Genomic DNA, 19,244 nt, shown 5'->3' with positions numbered 1-19,244 from the left:
CTCCCGAAGTCAAACTCAGAAGAAGAGAAGACGTATTTCATGCTCTGTAGAAAATGTTTGATAATCCTAGAAAGCTTCAACATTGCTTAACTTTAGATAGATAGATAACTTTGGATATCTCCCAGAAACAGTCAGAAGATTTCATTAAAATATTATTAAGTCAGACTGAGATGTTGCTAAATTTAGGTCATTATAAGGAAAAAGGTGCTGCAACATGGCTTAATGCTATTCCCTCATCATACAACAACGCATTTAAATCTAAAAGATTTCATTTACCGTATAGTATGAGACTGGGGATCATCTTGCCATTTAGTCAATTGCTTGAACATTGTGACTGTGGACAGAAGTTAGATCAAAAACGGTATCATTTGATTGCCCGTAATAAGGAGGAGGTCCTGTTCATCTTTTTACTGGGATTCTTTCGTTCAAATGGGACTGAGAAGAATCTTTTGTCCCAATGGGATTTTGATGTGCTTTTGGTCCTGTCTGAGCAAATTAGTATCTGTCAATGGATGTTGTTTTGTGTCATTGGAGTTTGAAGAATTTATAAAGGGCAGCAGTATTAGGCATGTGAGAACAGCCCCTTATCATCCCACCTCTAATGGCCTTGCAGAAAAAGCAGTACAGTCGTTTAAAGTTGGCATGTGAAAGCCATCATCAGGGTCTGTAAAGACCAAGTTGCAAATTTTTACTCAACTAGAGCATCACCCAGCATACAACCATTGGAGTGGCACCAGTGCAACTATTGATGGGCCGAAGGCTGACGACTGCCATAGACAGGCTGTTCCCAAATGTGTCTAGGAAAGTGGTCCAAACAAAGTTACAACAGAAGAATTACCATGACCAGAATGTTAAATACTGTCCATTTCAGTTGCACAACAGAGTACTATCGGACCTATGCAAATGGCCCACTTTGGGTACCGGGGTTATATTAGCCATCACGGGTCCACTGTCTTATGAGTGTCAATTAGTTGATAGTCGTCAAGTAGGCCAACATCAAGATCATTTGCAAAAGACGGAGGTAGAGGTAACACCTCCAGTACTTAGGGACGAACTCAGTTGTGGTGAAGGACTACCAGAGATGGTGGACAGTACTCAGAAGGCAGCAAACCATGTGGTTGTTAGTGGCCCTGTCAACTTAACACTAGAGAATTCTCTAGTTACATCAGAAGAGCTAGTTATCCGGTCGCTGATGACAAGTCTACCTACAGCAAGTGACAAGGGACCATCACCTGACCCAAGGTCAACATTGGAATCGATAGCACTGAGACGACCGACAAGGATTTGAAGGAAACCGGGCCGTTTAGACTTTGACTGCAATTGACAGAATTGTTGTTGTGTTGTGTAGTTTAGCTAAAGGTAGGAGGAACGGGTGTAGTATCCGGGTGCTGGTCATCCGGGGGGTTTAGTCTGGTAATCGATCTTCAATAGCGCATGACGAGATATATACAGCACTGTTCATTAGAATTGATCTAGAACTACTATTTGCGCATAGCTTTAACTTGTAGTTTACTGTGACCATAATTCTACTGACCTGAACTGTCATGAACAATATTTTAACTTCTAGTGTTTTGTATGTAGAAGTTTGTGTCTAATAAATGATGCCAGTCAGCCAGCTAGCTGACTTTGAGGAACTACGGTCGAGTCAAGAATACAATTAACCAGTGTTTACAGCAGCGTTTAGCAACTTTCGTCGCTTGGTTTATCTGCGCATCACTCACATTAACCTATATCAAGTCTTCGACCCATTTTAGAGTGAATGCTTTTGTTGTGTCTTGCATTTGTGTTTTGGCTAATTATGACTTTAAGTTGTATCTATCGTCACGTGGTCCTTGTTCCACCCTTCTGCGGTCATCATGTATGGGTACTTCTTCAGTCGTTTTCACTTGTTCTAGCTTCGTCCATTCTTCTGTCAATTCACCGTGGAGTCTGGAGTCGGCTCACAACCAAAAACCCTCTTCTAATTGGCAGTGACTTTAGTCACTGCTGTGATTGTCTCTCATTCTCTTCTGTCAATTTACTGTGGAGTCTGGAATCTGCTCACAACTAAAACCCCTTTTCTTGACGGCATTTTCAGTCACTGCATTGCGTTTGTCTCTCATTGTATGTGTCTTTCACTCTTTCGTCATCAGCTCTTCTATCGGCTTACTGTGGAGTCTGGAGTCTGCTTGCAACCAAAACCTCTCTTCTCAGCGACGTCTTCAGTCACTGCTGTAAAAGCTTCTCATTGTATGTATCTTCTGTTCTTTCGTTATCCGTCTATCCATCAATCGTGCTTCACACATTGAAATTTATTAAAGTTGATATTTATGAAGAACTTTCTTTTAATGAAACTATGTACTAGTTGTATCCTAATACAGCAGCCAGCCAGGCAACCAGCCAGCCAAACAACCAGCCAGCCAGCCAGGTAACCAGTTTAAGATTATATATCAATTAGTAAAACAGGGTTGACTCTACATAATTTGGTGGCTCAACTCCCCCCTCCCCCCCCCCCCGAAGTCAAACTCAGAAGAAGAGAAGACACAATTTCATTCTCTGGAGAAGATGGTTAATTAGTCTAGAAAGCTTCAACATTGCTTAACTTTAGATAGATAGATTACTTTGGATATCTTCCAGAACAGTCAGAGAAGATTTCATTAAAAACATAGTCATATTGAGATGCTGGCAGGCTGAGGTCATTACAGGGAAAGATGCAGGAGAGCATGGCTTGATGCTATTCCTTCATCATACAAGAATGCATTTAAACCTAACGAATGCGTCTTGTATGAGATTGGGGATCAGCTTGCCATTTAGTCAATTGCTTGAGCATTGTGACTATAGACAGAAGTTAGATCAAGTGTAAAGAAGGCTCTCATTTCATTACCTGTAACTATGGAGATGGTCCTATCTGGTCTCATGATATTATTGTTGCTGAGTGGTCTGCTTGCCTAACTGAATTTGGGTATTCCTCATCAAACAGAACCCACGAACAGATATATACAGACCAAGGGAAGACCAGACATTACATTCTACGACAAAGATGCTGGTGTCACCTATGCAGTGATGTTTCTCTGGCTCACTCACGGCGAAAAGACATAGTGAAAAGAGCTGCAAAATCTGCCGATACACAATGACAAAACGGAATAAGAAATCTTAGAAACACTCAAAGGAGATCTTGCCAGAAGGATCTAGTCCCCAAATTGTTCAACTATAGTTCTTTAGCATTTTGACACATGGTGAACACAAGCAGAAAATTTGCTGCGCGAACTGGAGAGAAGGGCAAGAATCATTGAAGGAAAATGAATAGATGCAGAGTTCATGTTTCATGTCATACTGGTGACAAAGTTTTTCTGTGGCTGTATTCACACTAGGGTTTAGAACTGGGTTTGCTACTGCTTAGCATAACCAATTACAATAATCAAGTCAGTTTACAACAGGTATGTGAGTTAGAGCAGAGCTGGCCTAGCCCTTCCAAATGTAGGGTTAGCGCTGGGTTTAGCTGGAGTTAGCGCTAGTGAAAACATTCCAGTTTATTCATACTGTGTACCACAACAATGAATCAAAGAAGATTGCTCTATTTTGTGTTGGTCTGGCAGCTTTTTCTTGAGCAAATCGAATCCACAGCACGTCTTTCGGAATTCTGTAGTGAAAGACGTTGTCGCATCCGTAGATTCAGGCAACTGTTGCTGTTCTATCACACGCATGTGGTCCCTACACCTAGAGAAGGCACTCGAAGATGGGAAGTGGTCGGAATTGAGTATCGTAGCTTAAGTACATGATATAAACAGTTGCAGTCTGCTAGAGTTCACACACCAAGTAGAGGCAACTGGACAAGCTCAACATGTGAGAACACACCTTGCGCATGATAGCAAAGCAGGGTGTTATGATTAATTAGCACAACCCCAGGTTTGCTAACCCAAGTGTGAACGCGCCTGTGACTCTTCAAAAATGTAACAGCAAAGTTGACTAGAGAAAAGTGTCTAACGTTTCAATGAAACAGACTAATTGAGGATAACGTAGTTAGCAGAGACAGATACATCCAGTGCTGCACACATTAAAATAATAAATATATTGATTTATGAAGCACTTCATTTTAACGAAAACACGTGTATCCTAGTAGTTGCAGACATGCTATATCTTAATACAACAACCAGCCAGGCAGGCAGTAACAGAGATTTGGTGGAAACTGAACACTGTTAGTGTATATTTTCTTCACAAGTCAGCTGACTTCTTCGAAGTCCTGTTCTTATGACTTGTAGCTTATAATAATGCTTCTGCGTAGACTGGAAACTCTCATTGTTATGAGTGTCCAGTAATTTTTGACCAATCAGCTTGACTGCATCTTGTGCACCTCACACTATAGCTAGTTGCTATGCTAACTGTAAAAGTCAGTCACTATCTTTAGTGTCTTTTTTGTAGATATAAATAATAATTATCTAAACATTTCTTATACAGGTACAAGTAGTTTGAAATTTTTAGACAGCAAGAAACGAAAGGACAGACTTTTCAAGGATACTAGAAACAAGAACTTGCAAGATATTCCATGTTATAAAACTAACACTACAAGTCAATGGCTGACATTTTGGGGACATGTGCTCGAACCAAGCCTCGATCCCCAGAGCTACAGCACTGGATAGGCTGTTGCATTGCGTTGTGGCATAGAAGGGCATTATGGATGTTCAATTGTTCCAAGTGTTAGCCTACGAGAGCCAGATGTGGAACTTGGAAAGAGCTTCAGTTGTCAGAGTAGCGAATAGGGCATACTGTTTTACATGTCATGACGTGGTCTGGGAAAAGGACAGATAAGGCCCCAAGAAAAAAGTTGTTTGACAGGAAATTCCGCTCAAAAATTCGTGCGCGCGCGCATTTTATTTTTATATTTTATTATTGATATAAACTACAATGGTGCACAGATGATTTATTAGGCTAAATATTTCAAATACTACTATTAAAACACTACACAAGAACTATTAAAAGTCATCTACTTGTATCTAGTGTTCCGATGGTTCAATAACAAATTTGACGGAAATGGATTTGCCAACAAACTCCAGTACGGCAGCAAGAGTCGTGTCCATAGGGCACCGTTGGCCTGACTCACGTGAAGATTGACCTCCAGCACTCACTAGAGCAGTCACGGGTCTACCTAGATGGTTTGATACTAAACTATAAATGTCCTCGGCCCCTACAACAGGCAACTTCAAACAAGACGCAGTACAATCACTAGACACACATTCAGACGAAGGAGAAACTAGCCTGACGAACAAACTATCTAGCGTTGACTGGGAACAGAAGGAACAAACCAACTAGGAACAACCGTAGAAACCCCGCAAACAACACTAACGGACAACAGAAAAGAACACTCCGTGCCTCCGCAACAGCAGACTCTCTTCGACAAGCTCATGGTTGACACGATGCGCGATAGAAACACCCGGACAAAGCCCGGATGTTTAGCGAAGATGCTAGGTAGGAGAAAATCTATCACAAATACACCCTATCAAAATGATACACATACCTGATAGAGCAGAAATCTGTCGTTCAGTACAACTATCTGAGCTTGCGTACAAAATAAAAAATAAAAAATAAATCCGTGCGGAGCCGAAAATCGGTGCGCGCGCTCCTGTCAAACAACTATTTTTTTCTTGTGGCCTAATCAGTGTTGGATAGAATGGTAAGATGAAGAAAAGCTATTCTTCAAGATGAGAGCACTGCATTCTATAAATGAGCTAGTGAAGTACACAGCATGAATACTGAACACAAAACCATGAAAAGTAGAGAAATCTTGTTTGTGTTGACAGTCTGAAATTTACTGTACATGTGTGTTTAGGTGTAAGTTGTGTGTACGTGCAGTAGTAGGTTTGTGATAGTGTATTATGTGTTCGCCTTGTCATGGGAATTGCACCTATACCCAATGCAAAAAAGAAACAATTCATTACAGACATAGTCATTTGATCAAACCTGGGTAGTCATCACTCAAGCAAATGGTAATTGTGGAAATCCTGCAATAGCAATATATAAATGAAAGACATAACAAATGAACAAGTCAAGATAAGAACATGAAGTTGTTCAATTATACCTATCAACTAACAGCTATCGCCTAATTGTCATGCATTTATGTCAGTGATACATTTCTGTTAGCTGAACTTTGCTTCATTCTGTAAGGAGCTTCAGCTAAGAAAATATTGTGTAGTCTATTTGCAGCCTGACAAGCTATGTCGTCATCACACTCTAAGTAGGGTAACAAGGGTCTTTACCCTCAACTGGGCACCCACCAGCCACCATCGAGCTGCTGCAGGTCCGTGCACCCCAAATGAATGACGCCAAAACTGTAAGTGAGAACCAGTAGTGCAAACCATTGATGGCTAGAATCTTGTTCCGACCATACAACTCAGTCCGGAGAACCACCTTCACTCTGCGGAAGTACTCACAACGGAGTTTCTCCCGCATCATGCTGTGCTGAATACCGTTACTCTCATCTACACCCAACTACTTGAAGACTTGACCCAGTTCCAGACAGTTAATGGTGATCCGTTTTTCCTATCGTCACTCCAGAGTTGTGTCCAGATAGCCTACCATTGACAAAGTGTGCAACAGCACATTTGCCCAGACCAAACTCCATCTGGATGTTATGTGTCATTATTATTATATGTGTCGCTATGCCCCTCCATAATGGGCAAGTGGGGTCTTTACCCCCATCTGGGCGCCCACTAACCAGGCAGGTGAGCCCAGCGGGGTACATGTTTCCGTGTAGTCCATACGGCGATCAATGACTAGCCCATTCGACATAGATTACAGGCATTACGGTGACCGCAAACTCGTGGACAGCACGCCTAGTGGGTATCAACGACCACCAGGAAAGCACTGAACGTCATCGTCAACTGACCGTTCGCCAGACCACAGAAACTCTCCAACGACTGAAACAAGTCATAGTCTCATGGATAAAGCTAGAGAAATATGAGAAAGAAAGACAGACAAGTTTCATAATTTACTGTCGTCACTGGGGTTTGAACCCCAAACCATGGAGTGGTAGCCATTGTCGCTAACCACTATTATGTGTCGTGCTCAACCAGATCAGTCTGGTTTGTAAAGTCTATTACAAGTACCGGAAGCAAACCCTGCTTCAGAAGTACTTAGACCATCACGGCTGTCTAGAAAGAAGACATGACTTTACGAAGGATCCGAGTAGATCCCAGAAGCACTGTTTTCTGTAAGTGCTGCAGGTTGTGATGACCTGGAATAATGTCCAGCCACCGTGCAATACCTGCGTGCACTGTGCCCAAAGCTCCCAAGACCACCGGAACCACCAGTGTTCGACAATGCCACATGCGGCTTATCTCCACTCGCAAGTCGCTGTACTTCGCCAACTTCTCAGCATGTTTCTTGCCAATGTTGCCATCAGCAGGACAGCTGATATCAATAAGAAGACAAGTGTTTGTCTTCCTATTTCTGAGACAGATGTCTGGACGATTGGCTTTGATCTTCCTGGCAGTGGGGATGGTGGTATCCCACATCATAGTAATGTCATCCGTCTCCACAAGCCTATCAGGATGATGCCGGTACCATCTGCTCTCCACTGGAACCCCAAAATGGCGACAAACGTCCCAGTGAATGATGGATGCCACCTGATTGTGTCGATCAGTGTAGTCCGTCGGTGCCAAAGCACTACAGCCTGCCACAATGTGGTCGACTGTCTCCAGGCCTACACTGCACATGCGGCAAGTAGGACTGACATCACGATGTAGAATCTTGCGCTCATAGTACCGAGTCCGAAGAGCTTGGTCTTGAGCAGCAACAACCAGTCCCTCAGTTGCAGCAGGAAGATTCGCTGCCTTTAGCCATCCGTAGGTCTCTTTCATGTCCACAGGCGGTTGCTCAGTGAGACGACGATACTGTCCGTGCATAGGCTTCCCGCTCCAGGACCGCACACGAAGAGAACTGCAACACGTACGGTAATGTCTCGCATCTGTTTTAGGCGCTTGCTCGAAGCCACCTTCAACCGAGATGGATGCACTCCTGTGTAAGTTCTGCGACTTGTCGTCCAAAGCAAGACTCCTCCGCAGCTGTGCAGTAAACCGACAAGCCATGCGCTTGATCGAGTGTGAAGATTTTCCAGAGTCACACTCCCGTATCATCTGCATGAAAGGATCAGAACTGTCAGCAAGGTAACAGTTCAGCCTCACAATACAAGATTGATATGTCGACTCAATCTGTTGTAACCCCCTACCCCCATCACTGCAAGGAGCGTACAGTCGGTCAACGTCTGCAGCAGGATGGTGGACTCCGTGCATAGAGAGAAGCTTTCTGGTCCGACGATCGAGCTGCTGCAGGTCCGTGCACCCCCAATGAATGACGCCAAAACCGTAAGTGAGAACCGGTAGTGCAAACCCATTGATGGCTAGAATCTTGTTCCGACCATACAACTCAGTCCGGAGAATCACCTTCACTCTGCGAAAGTACTCGCGACGGAGTCTCTCCCGCATCATGCTGTGCTGAATACCGTTACTCTCATCTACACCCAAGTACTTGTAGACTTGACCCGGTTCCAGACAGTTGATGGTGTCCGTTTTTCCTACCGTCACCCCAGAGTTGTGTCCAGATAGTCTGCCGTTGACAAAGTGTGCAACAGCACATTTGTCCAGACCAAACTTCATCTGGATGTCATCAGAGAAGGTACGAACCGTGTGCAACAACCCGTCCAACTGATCAGAGTTTCTGCCATACAGCTTCAGATCATCCATGTAAAGTAGATGACTGATAGCCTGACGTTTGGCAGTCTCACCATGCCCAGTGGTCATCCGGTAGCCGTAACCGGTTCTGTTCAGCTCCTTGCTCAGAGGATTGAGAGCCATACAGAAGAGAAGTGGAGAAAGTGAGTCACCTTGGAAAATACCCCTCCTGATCTGCATAAGCCTTGTCTTGATAGTACTATTCCCGAAAGAAAGCACCATTGATGTCCTCCAACTCTTCATCACACGTGACAGGAACCCGCACAAGACTGGACTGATCTTATGCAGCTGAAGGCATTGGAGCAACCAACTGTGTGGCACGCTGTCATAGGCTTTCTGGTAGTCCACCCAAGCCATGCTCAAGCTCTTGTGCCTGGTCCTACAGTCTTCGGTAAGCAGCTTGTTGATCAACAGCTGATCCTTTGCACCAAAAGATCCCTGTCGACAACCCTTCTGCTCCGGAGCCATGAGGTTTCTCTGATCCAAATGCCCTGCAATCCTCTGCCTGATGACTGAGGTGAGGGTCTTATAGAAGACAGACAGACACGTGATAGGCCGGTAATTTTTGGCCTGGTCAGTCTTGTCATTCTTAGGAATCAGAGTAGTTATTCCTTGAGACAACCAGTCGGGTACAGAGTCTGGATTCTGAACCAGCAGGTTGTAGTTACGAGTCAGATCAGTGTGAAGACACGTGATACGCTTGACTCAGAAACCATAAACCTTGTCTGGACCAGGAGACTTCCAGTTCCCCATCCTTTTGAGACACGATGTGACCTCATTGTCTGAGATAGGTAACCACTGCTGCTCATCTTTCCGGTGCGTCTCGTCATCGGTTTGACGTCTCAGCCAGAAGGCAGACCCATTGTGATGTACCTCAGCCTCTAGGATACCACCCCAATACTGTTCGATCTCAGACTCGGATGGCGGGGAAGTGACCCGGATAGTCTGCTTATCCAGCTCTCTGTAAAACCGTCCAGCATCTCTTTGAAACAAACCATTCTGGCGAAGTCTCTTACGATTCTTCTCCAGCCTCCTGGTCCGCTCGACCTTGGACTTAAGTTCCATTTTCAATCGATTGATGGAGACCTCACAACTCTCCGAACAGGAAATGCCCAACCGATGCCGAAGACGTCGGAGTTCATGTAACATACGAATGCCCGATGAACCCTTTCTAACCTCCAGCAACAGTGAGATCGCACGTCGAAGTGTGAGAATCTCCATATCCAGCCTTCGTCTCCATGTCGGTGTTTGAGAATTGGTTGACTTCGTCGTCTTTAAGCCCCGCCTTTTGGACACTAGCGAAGCAGCAGAGTATACCAGGTAACTGATTTCACTCATATCTGGTTCATCCTTCAACGAACTGATGATCGTGTTAAGATCACCAATAAGCTTCAGGGTTCCACTGTTCACAAAGATCCTTGGAAGGCATTGTCTCTCACAGATAGGAATTTGCCTGACTTTCTGCAACTCCTCAAGAAACTCTTGACGAAGTACAGGGTCCACAGCAGCATCACAATCAAGCGAAAGACCATCCTCCGTTTGGCAGCAGTCTGGACTGAGTTGAGATGAAGAAGTTTCCATCTTTTCTAGCCGAGAAGCTATACTAGGATGTGTAGTCATCAGATCAGAGCTCACAGGGTCACAAGGGGATGGTGATTCCCCAACAGCACTGCACTGAACTGAATCCAAAGTGTCATCTACGGATAGGATATCACCACTATCTCTTGCAGATGAGCAGTCCTTAGAGAGAACAGTGACTGACTGAACAAGGGAGCCATCTTCCAAGTGATTAGCAAACTCATGATCCTCTTGCATCATTGACAGGACAGGTTTCCCACCACGTGCAGCAGGCGCCATCCTGACTGAAGCCATGCAAGGTGACACATTGTCAAGCAAAGGCGTGACAACTGAGCTATCAGCTGATAGAGCAGAAACCACATCCAACGCCGACATCTGCACACCACGACAAACATCAGTCGTAACAGATAACAAACCTGAGACGGGCTTTCCATCCTGTGCGGCCTCGCGTTTAATCTCCTCCAACTCTGATTCAGTCAGACTTCCAGAAGTCAAGAGATATCGCTTCTGGTCTGCCAAACGCTGCTCAGAGATGTCAGTCAGAGAAGGATTTCGTTTACACCACAGCTGATGCATGGGTTTTCTGAAAGCAGAGAACTTGCATGACAACAGCACGTAGTAATAACAAAACATCACTTCCCTATTCATTTGTCGCGTCCATTTCCTTCGTCTTGTTGCATTGCCGTTCCTGTTAGCCGAAACACAAGATTCGCTAGGAACGGTGGGCATCACAGTAGTCTCGTCAGCGGGATTTGAAGCCAAATTCAAATCAGACGCCGCACGAGAGATAGTTCGACCAGTCGCCCTACGCCCAGAACTATTCCTGGTCTTCCGAACAGCTCCAGTGATTCCAGATGCCGACTTTTCGAGCCCTGTCCTGGTTTCCCGACAAGGAACGCGCTCCTCAGCTAGCTCTGAGACGAGCGATACAGCTAGACGTCCATCTTCCATCAATATCCGGGTTATAATTATTATTATTATTATTATTGCCGTGCTCAACTAGATCAGTCTGGTTTGTAAAGTCTATTACAAGTACTAGAAGCAAACCCTGCTTCAGAAGTACTTAGACCATCACGGCTGTCTAGAAAGAAGACATGACTTTACAAAAAATTCGAGTAGATCCCAGAAGCACTGTTTTCTGTAAGTGCTGCAGGTTTTGATGACCTGGAATAATGTCCAGCTACCATGTAATACCTGCATGCACTGTACCCAAAGCTCCCAAGACCACCGAAACCACAAGTGTTCGACAATGCCACATGCGCATTATCTCCACTCGCAAATTGATGTACTTTGCCAACTTCTCAGCATGTTTCTTGCCAATGTTGCCATCAACAGGACAGCTGATATCAATAAGAAGACAAGTGTTTGTCTTCTTATTTCTGAGACAGATGTCTGGATGATTGGCTTTGATCTTCTTGGCAGTGGGGATGGTGGTATCACACATCATACTAATGTCATCTGTCTCCACAAGCCTATCAGGATGATGCTGGAACCATCTGCTCTCCACTGGAACCCCAAAATGGCAACAAACATCCCAGTGAATGATGGAGGCCACCTGATTGTGTTGATCAGTGTAGTCCATCGGTGCCAAAGCACTACAGCCTGCCACAATGTGGTTGACTGTTTCCAGGCCTAAACTGCACATGCGGCAAGTAGGAATGACATCACGATGTAGAATCTTGCACTCATAGTACCGAGTCTGAAAAGCTTGGTCTTGAGCAGCAACAACCAGTACGTCAGTTACAGCAGGAAGATTCACTGCCTTTAGCCATCCGTAGCTCTCTTTCATGTCCACAGGCGGTTCCTCAGTGAGACGGCAATACTGCCCGTGTATAGGCTTCCCGCTCCAGGACCGCACACGAAGAGAACTGAACACATACGGTAATGTGTCGCATCTGTTTCAGGCGCTTGCTCGAAGCCACCTTCAACCAAGATGGATGCATTCCTGTGTAAGCTCTGCGACTTGTCGTCCAAAGCAAGACTGCTCCGCAAGCTGTGCAGTAAAGCAACAAGCCATACGCTTGATCGAGTGTGAAGATTTTCCGGAGTCACACTCCCGTATCATCTGTATGAAAGGATCAGAACTGTCAGCAAGGTAACAGTTCAGCCTCACAATACAAGATCGATATGTCGACTCAATCTATTGTAACCCCGACCCCATCACTGCAAGAAGCGTACAGTTGGTCAACGTCTGCTGCAGGAGGGTGGTCACCGTGCATAGAGAGGAGCTTTCTGGTCCGTCGATCGAGCTGCTGCAGGTCCGTGCACCCCCAATGAATGATGCTAAAACCCTATGTCGTGCTCTATTATTATTATGTCGTGCTCAACCAGATCAGTCTGGTTTGTAAAGTCTATTACAAGTATCACAAGCAAACCCTGCCTCAGAAGTACTTAGACCATCACGGCTGTCTAGAAAGAAGACATGACTTTACGAAGAATCCGAGTAGATCCCAGAAGCACTGTTTTCTGTAAGTGCTGCAGGTTGTGATGACCTGAGATAATGTCCAGCCACCATGCAATACCTGCGTGCACTATGCCCAAAGCTCCCAAGACCACCGAAACCACCAGTGTTCGACAATGCCTCATGCGGCTTATCTCCACTCGCAAGTCGCTATACTTGCCAACTTCTCAGCATGTTTCTTGCCAATGTTGCCATCAGCAGGACAGCTGATATCAATAGAAAGACAAGTGTTTGTCTTCTTATTTCTGAGACAGATGTCTGGATAATTGGCTTTGATCTTCTTGGGAGTGGGGATGGTGGTATCCCACATCATAGTAACGTCATCCGTCTCCACAAGCCTATTAGGATGATGCCGGTACCATCTGTTCTCCACTAGAAACTAGTCTTCCATAGCCAAGCCCCCCCCCTTTTCGACATCTGGACGGCGGAGAAGGGTCTGGTACAGTTCCTTTAATGTTGCCGTGTTGCCACTTCACCAATAAACGATAAATACTGCAATGAACCAAGGAGTCATTTATATTAGTCACCTGACCTTGGCTATTTACTGATGGGAACGCCGTAGAATTCCTGAGTTAGTCATGTCTTGTTTTCGGTCCAGTTCTTTTTAAGAAAGTCACCTTTCACCAAGATGGTAAGCATTCTGGCAAAGAAAGTGTCACCAGAATGGAAAATGCTGTCGTTCTCATTCCATCCAGCTGTAAGAGGAAAGGGCTGGCTGGCTATGTGTCCGGTTAGAACGAGAACTGGATTTTTCTGGTCTGGTGTCAGTTCCATTTGCCAACGCTTACCAGTTTGGCGAAAGGTGACATTCTTACGAAGAACTGGACCAAAATCAACACATGACGAGCTCTGGAATTCTACACCATTCCCATCACTAATTAGCCAAGGTCACCTGACTACTATAAATGACCACTTAGCTCACCACACTATTCACTATTTACTGGTCAACCAGCAACACGAAAACATTAAAGGAACTGTACCAGACCCTTCCTCGCCGTCTGGCTGTCAAAAAGGGGAAGAGCCGGCTACACGAGACTAACTAGACCCACAAAATAATGGCAAATGTTCCAGTGGATAATGGAGGCCACTTGGATAATAGAAGCCACCTGATTGTGTCGATCAGTGTAGTCCATCTGTGCCAAAGAACTACAGATTGCCACAATGTGGTCGACTGTCTGAAGCCCTGCACTGCACAAGCGGTAAGTGGGATCGACATCTCGATGCAAAATGTTATGCTCATAATATAGAGTCCAATAAGCTTGGACTTGAGCAGGAACAACCAGTCCCTCGGTTGCAGCAGGAAGATTCGTTGACTACAGCCATCCATGGATCTGCTCCAAGACTGTACATGAAGAGAACTGCTTCACATGCAGAAATGTTTCGCATCTGCCTTAGGCGGTTGCTCAACGACATCATCACACACGATAGTCCTACTTCCATGCAGGCTCAGCAACTTTTTATCCCTAGACAGACTCACATGCACCTGTGCAGTAAACTGCCGGGTCATGCATCAGATCAAATGAGAGAACTTTCTAGCATAACAATCTTGTACAATCTGCATGAAGAGATCAGAACTGCTGCGAAGGTATAGTCCATCCCCACAATACAAGAATGATACATCGACTTGATCTGTTGTAAGCCTCGACTGCCCTTATTGCGCAAAGCATACAGCCGGTCAACGTCTGCCGCAGGATGGTTGACACTGTGCATAAAGAGAAGTTTCCTGGTCCGTCAATCAAGATGCTGCAGGTCCATGGTCCTCCAATAAATGACACCAAAACTGTAAGAGAGGACCGGTAGTGCAAACCCATTGATGGCTAGAATCTTGTTCCGATTGTACAGCTTGATTCGGAGAACCATCTTCACTCTACAAAGTACTCACGACAGAGCATCTCTCACATAGTGCTGTGCTGGATACCGTTACTCTTGTCCACACCTAAATACTTGTAGGCGTGACCCGTTTCCAGACAGTCAATGGTGTCCATTTTCCTACCAATGCCCCAGAATTGTGTCCAGAGAGCTTGCCGTTGACAAAGAGTGCAACAGCACACTTGTCCCGACCAAACTTCATCTGGATGTCATCAGAGAAGGTACAAACCGTGTGCAACAAGCCTTTCCGCTGATCAGAATTTCTGCCATAAAGCTTCAGATAATCCACGTAAAGCAGAAAACTGACAAGCTGACGTTTGGCAGCCTCACCACGCCCAGTAGTAAATCACCTTGGAAAATCACACCTGATCCGCATGAGCCTCATCTTAATGGTACCATTCTCATAGGAAAGCACCATCCATGTCTTCTATCTCTTTATCACATGTGATAGGAACCTGCACACAACTGGACTAATCTTACGTAGCTGAAGACATCGAAGGAGCCAGCTGTGTGGTACACTATCATAGACTTTCTGGTAGTCCACACAAGTCATGCTCAAGCTCTTGTGCCTGGTCTTACAGTCCTTGGTAAGCAGTTTGCTAATCAACAGCTGATCCTTTGTACCAAAGGAACCCTGCTGACAACCCTTCTGCTCCAATGCCATGAGGTTTCCCTGAACCAAATACCCTGCAATCTTCTGTCTAACGACTGAGGTGAGGGTCTTGTTAAAGACAGATAAACACGTGATAGGCTGGTAATTTTGGCCTGGTCAGTCTTGTCATTCTAGGTATAAATGTGGTTGTTCTCTGAGATAACAAGTCGGGCACAGAATCTGGGTCCTGAAACAGGAGGTTGTAGTTACAAGTCAAGTCACCATAAAGACATGTGATGCGCTTCATCCAGATCAAGTTCCCTATCCTCTTGAGACCCAATGCGCCTAAAATAGGTGACCACTGCTGCTCAACTGTCTGATTCGCCTCACTATTGATTTGACGTCTCAGCCAGTAAACAGACTCATTATGACGCACCTCAGTTTCTAGGATATCACCCCAATACTGCTCAATCTCATACACAGATGGTGGGAAAGTCATCTGGATAGTCTGATTATCCAAATCCCTGTAAAACCGCCCAGCGTCCTATTGAAATAAATGTTTCTGGCAAAGTCTCTTACTATTCTTCTCCAGTCTCCTAGCCCGCTCAACTTTGAACTGCAGTTCCATTTTCAGCCCATATATGGTGACCTCACATATCTCTGAACAAAATGCTTAACTGATGCCGGAGTAGTTGGACAAACGCTCGTAGTTGCCGTTATTATTATTACAGTAGACCCTCAATTATCCGAACCCATTTAGACAAGCCACGAAGGAATAGGAGTTGGATAAGTAAAAAGAACGGATCATAGAAGTGTCAAAGTTTCACCCTTATCTCAGAGTTCCAGCACTCTTTTTTGAGTCCCAGTATGTACATGGTTTGACTCTAGAACATGTACAATAAGCTAGTGATAAAATGATTGCACGAAGACGTAATATGTGTACTATATGCAAACTACAATCACCAAACAGTTGAAACTAATCCTAAAAGCCTCTGTATCTTTCGGTGCCATTACTGCATGTTGTCACTGTGCTTGCGCAAAACAAGCTCGTGACATCATTTCCACTTTGCGAACACGGTCGGATAATCGAAGGGTTGGATAATCAAGGGTTGGATAAGCGAAAGTCTTCTGTATTACGTCGCCATTCCCCTCTCAGTAGGGTAAGTGGGGTCTTTACCCTCAATTGGGCACCCACCAACTCAGTAGGTAAGTCCCAGATACATGGTTCCGTGTAAGCCATATGGCGCTAGTAACTGCATATTGATTATTGATTGGATGCGCTACAGGGATTTCACCAGCTCTAAACAGCACACCCAATAGATATCAATGACTACCAGGAAAGCACCAATCCTCATTGCCAATGGTATCCGCTGCAAATCACTGAAACTCCCCTTCTGCAGACTGCCATATTTGCAGTAACTGCAGTATATGTAAGCTAAATTATACCATCATACACATCTGTGTTGCCTAGACAATACTGGGTTACTGGTACATACCTCCCCTAGCATAGAGTATCCAGTTATGACTCTTATGCTAAATAGAAACGAGCTCTCCATTTTATAAATTAATTATCATGTATTACTGCAGCTTATTTCTCTTTACAGACATGTACAGCAAACCAATCATGCTTTCACTTCCAACATGCAAGCAGGATAAATAGAAGCATTAACTTTAGCTGTAATTTAGGCCATGTTTCCACTAGCTCCACTTTAAATTGGTCTAGCTTAAAGAATTTATAAACTAAACCAGTTCCAGGATGTGACTGTTTCCACTAACGTCTTGCACATCAGGGATATGCGAGGTATTAGGACAAATCTGTTGTAATGGTGCAGTACTCTTGGAATGAAGCTTACTGTGCTACATCCCCTGCTCTGTTCCCGAGTCAGAGCAACAGCAGTTGTCACTAAGACTCCAAATTTAGCATCTAGGTACATGTATTAGCTGCTGATTTTTCTTTTATTTGATGATGCTCCCATTTTCCCAAGCAATCTATACCAACAAAATAATAATAGATAAAATCAAAGCGACGCTGTTAGCAACCATCTTCAAGTACAAACAGTACTGTCATGTGACAGTTAAACATACATCACTTGATAGACCTACTACAAAAACGGGTTTAGGAAAAGCAGTTTAGGTTTAGAATATACTAAATGATTTAGTGCATGTAGAAACAGGTCAATCCTCACCAGTTTAGCTTAAACCACTTGTTTAAGCCGTAGTGGAAACATGGCCTTAGTGTAGAGGCTAAAAAGACAATCTTAATGCAAATGCTTCAGAACATTCCATAGCCATAAAAACTGACCTGCAATAGTTCAGGTATAATAACTGCATCATTACTGAGTGCATGTATTGCATAAAGGTACACAACAACTCAACACAAACCACTTGAAACCCAATGCTTAAATTGCCTACTCAACTATGCTACCAAAGTGTGTCACTACGCTTTTAAACAGTTGTTCTTCCTTCTTGGCCTACATTTCCAGGCTGTTCTCAACTAGTCTATTAAAGGTGCAGGGTCATGGTCAGACATGCGCACTTGAGCCAATCTCAAGTGAGGTAGCTCTTGCGTCATAGCTATGTAACGTATGTTCAAGTGTCCTGGCAAAAAAAATCAGTTTTGATCGCCAGTAAGCCCTTCAAATGCTGTTCATATGTTGTGCATGCGCAAAGGTCAATAGATGAAACTACTGTATACTAGCTATTTAAGTGTCGATTGATGTGCACGGCAGCAGTGTGAGCTTTCAATACAATTTTTGGTGTTCGCTGTGAACTAAGTGCGCTTGGTTACCCGGAGAGAAAGATGTGACTACGGCAGATGCAACATACGAGACCAAGACGTGTGCTTTCTGGTCAAGTGCAGAGCATAAGTAATTCCGATCTGGCTCAAAGTGCGAGGATGCTCATTGAATTTTACCGAAACTGCAGTGTAGCAACCTCAGTTTGAAGAAAAATTCCCAGAATTACATCTAGAAAGCCTAGAATTCAGCTACCAGAATCAAGGTCTAATGGAACCTCATACTGTATCGTCTTGATCGTTCCAATTCAAGCTTCTTTGCCTGCCTTCAGTGCAAATTAGAGGTCTAAGTCCTCACGGTTACTGAGTGTTTGAAAAAGTGTACCCTTTTCAATGGGATGCAGAGTGCATATCCGACCGTGACCCTGCACCTCTAAGGTCTGCAGCGTTGCGATATTAATGGACTGCAAAAGCACCACTTGCACCTGTTGGATGACACCTGTTGTGGTAGTGATGCTGTTTGTTTCAGGGTGTCATCTGTTATAACGGTACGTCCACTGAGTCAGTGACAACGATTACTGTCTCTTGCTTCTTTGATGCGATGGTAATCCAGCTTTGAAAGACACACTTTGCTACATGTAGGACAAGTTAGACCCAAAGTTGGAAGAGTTCTAATGGTAGATATACCACGATTTTTATGCTTCTGTTGTTTTGTCTGAATAGCACTGATTTTTGTTCGCTCAAATAATGCCAGTGATTGATGGCAAATTTTATGCCATAGCCTTCTGTTTTCAGTGAAATGTTCAAAGTTATCAGGATTGATTGAACAACATTTAAGGTTGTCTTTCAGCAAAGTTTTGAATCGTAGCCACGGCCGTCTCTGACGTCACTTCCCTTGTTTGAGCTCTCCAAACAGCAACTGCGTCAGTATCCCGTCATCAGGCAAGCGTGCTAATGCCCAGCCCATCGAAATTGAGACTTCATGATGTAAAATTCTATGCCACACATATCAGATCGTGAAAGCACTTCCGTACTTGGAAATCTGTCTTCCCACTGAATTATACAAACTCGACAAAGGCATCACACGTGGAAGCTGTCAAGTTAATGTATGTTCCGTTTCAGTGACGTCTGAAAGAGAATGTATTGAAATAGCTGATGTTAAACGTAAGTCAATGCTGTCAATAACCTCTTGTGCAATTGAAGTGTTTCATTTGAGGACGGGTGAAAAATGCTCAGCCCGTCTATCCAAAACACACCCTCCCTGTCATATATTAAATCAGTACTGTCTGCTCTTCTGAGTGGTGTAGT

The 19,244-nt window shown here is 44.3% G+C and overlaps 1 protein-coding gene across 1 annotated transcript; it reads right to left on the bottom strand.

Moving 5' to 3' along the window:
* Nucleotides 1-7,030: 7,030 nt before the first annotated feature.
* LOC134192474 (uncharacterized) lies at nucleotides 7,031-8,339 on the bottom strand. Its single transcript, XM_062661213.1, has one exon. The coding sequence runs from the start codon at nucleotides 8,262-8,264 to the stop codon at nucleotides 7,125-7,127; it is 1,140 nt and encodes a 379-aa protein (XP_062517197.1). The 5' UTR covers nucleotides 8,265-8,339; the 3' UTR covers nucleotides 7,031-7,124.
* Between the last annotated feature and the right edge of the window lie 10,905 nt (nucleotides 8,340-19,244).

The sequence above is a fragment of the Corticium candelabrum genome, chromosome 16 (genome assembly GCF_963422355.1).
Source record: "Corticium candelabrum chromosome 16, ooCorCand1.1, whole genome shotgun sequence".
NCBI lineage: Eukaryota > Metazoa > Porifera > Homoscleromorpha > Homosclerophorida > Plakinidae > Corticium > Corticium candelabrum.
Note: the sequence above shows the minus strand (reverse complement) of the source record. Positions and strands in the feature narration are given on the sequence as shown.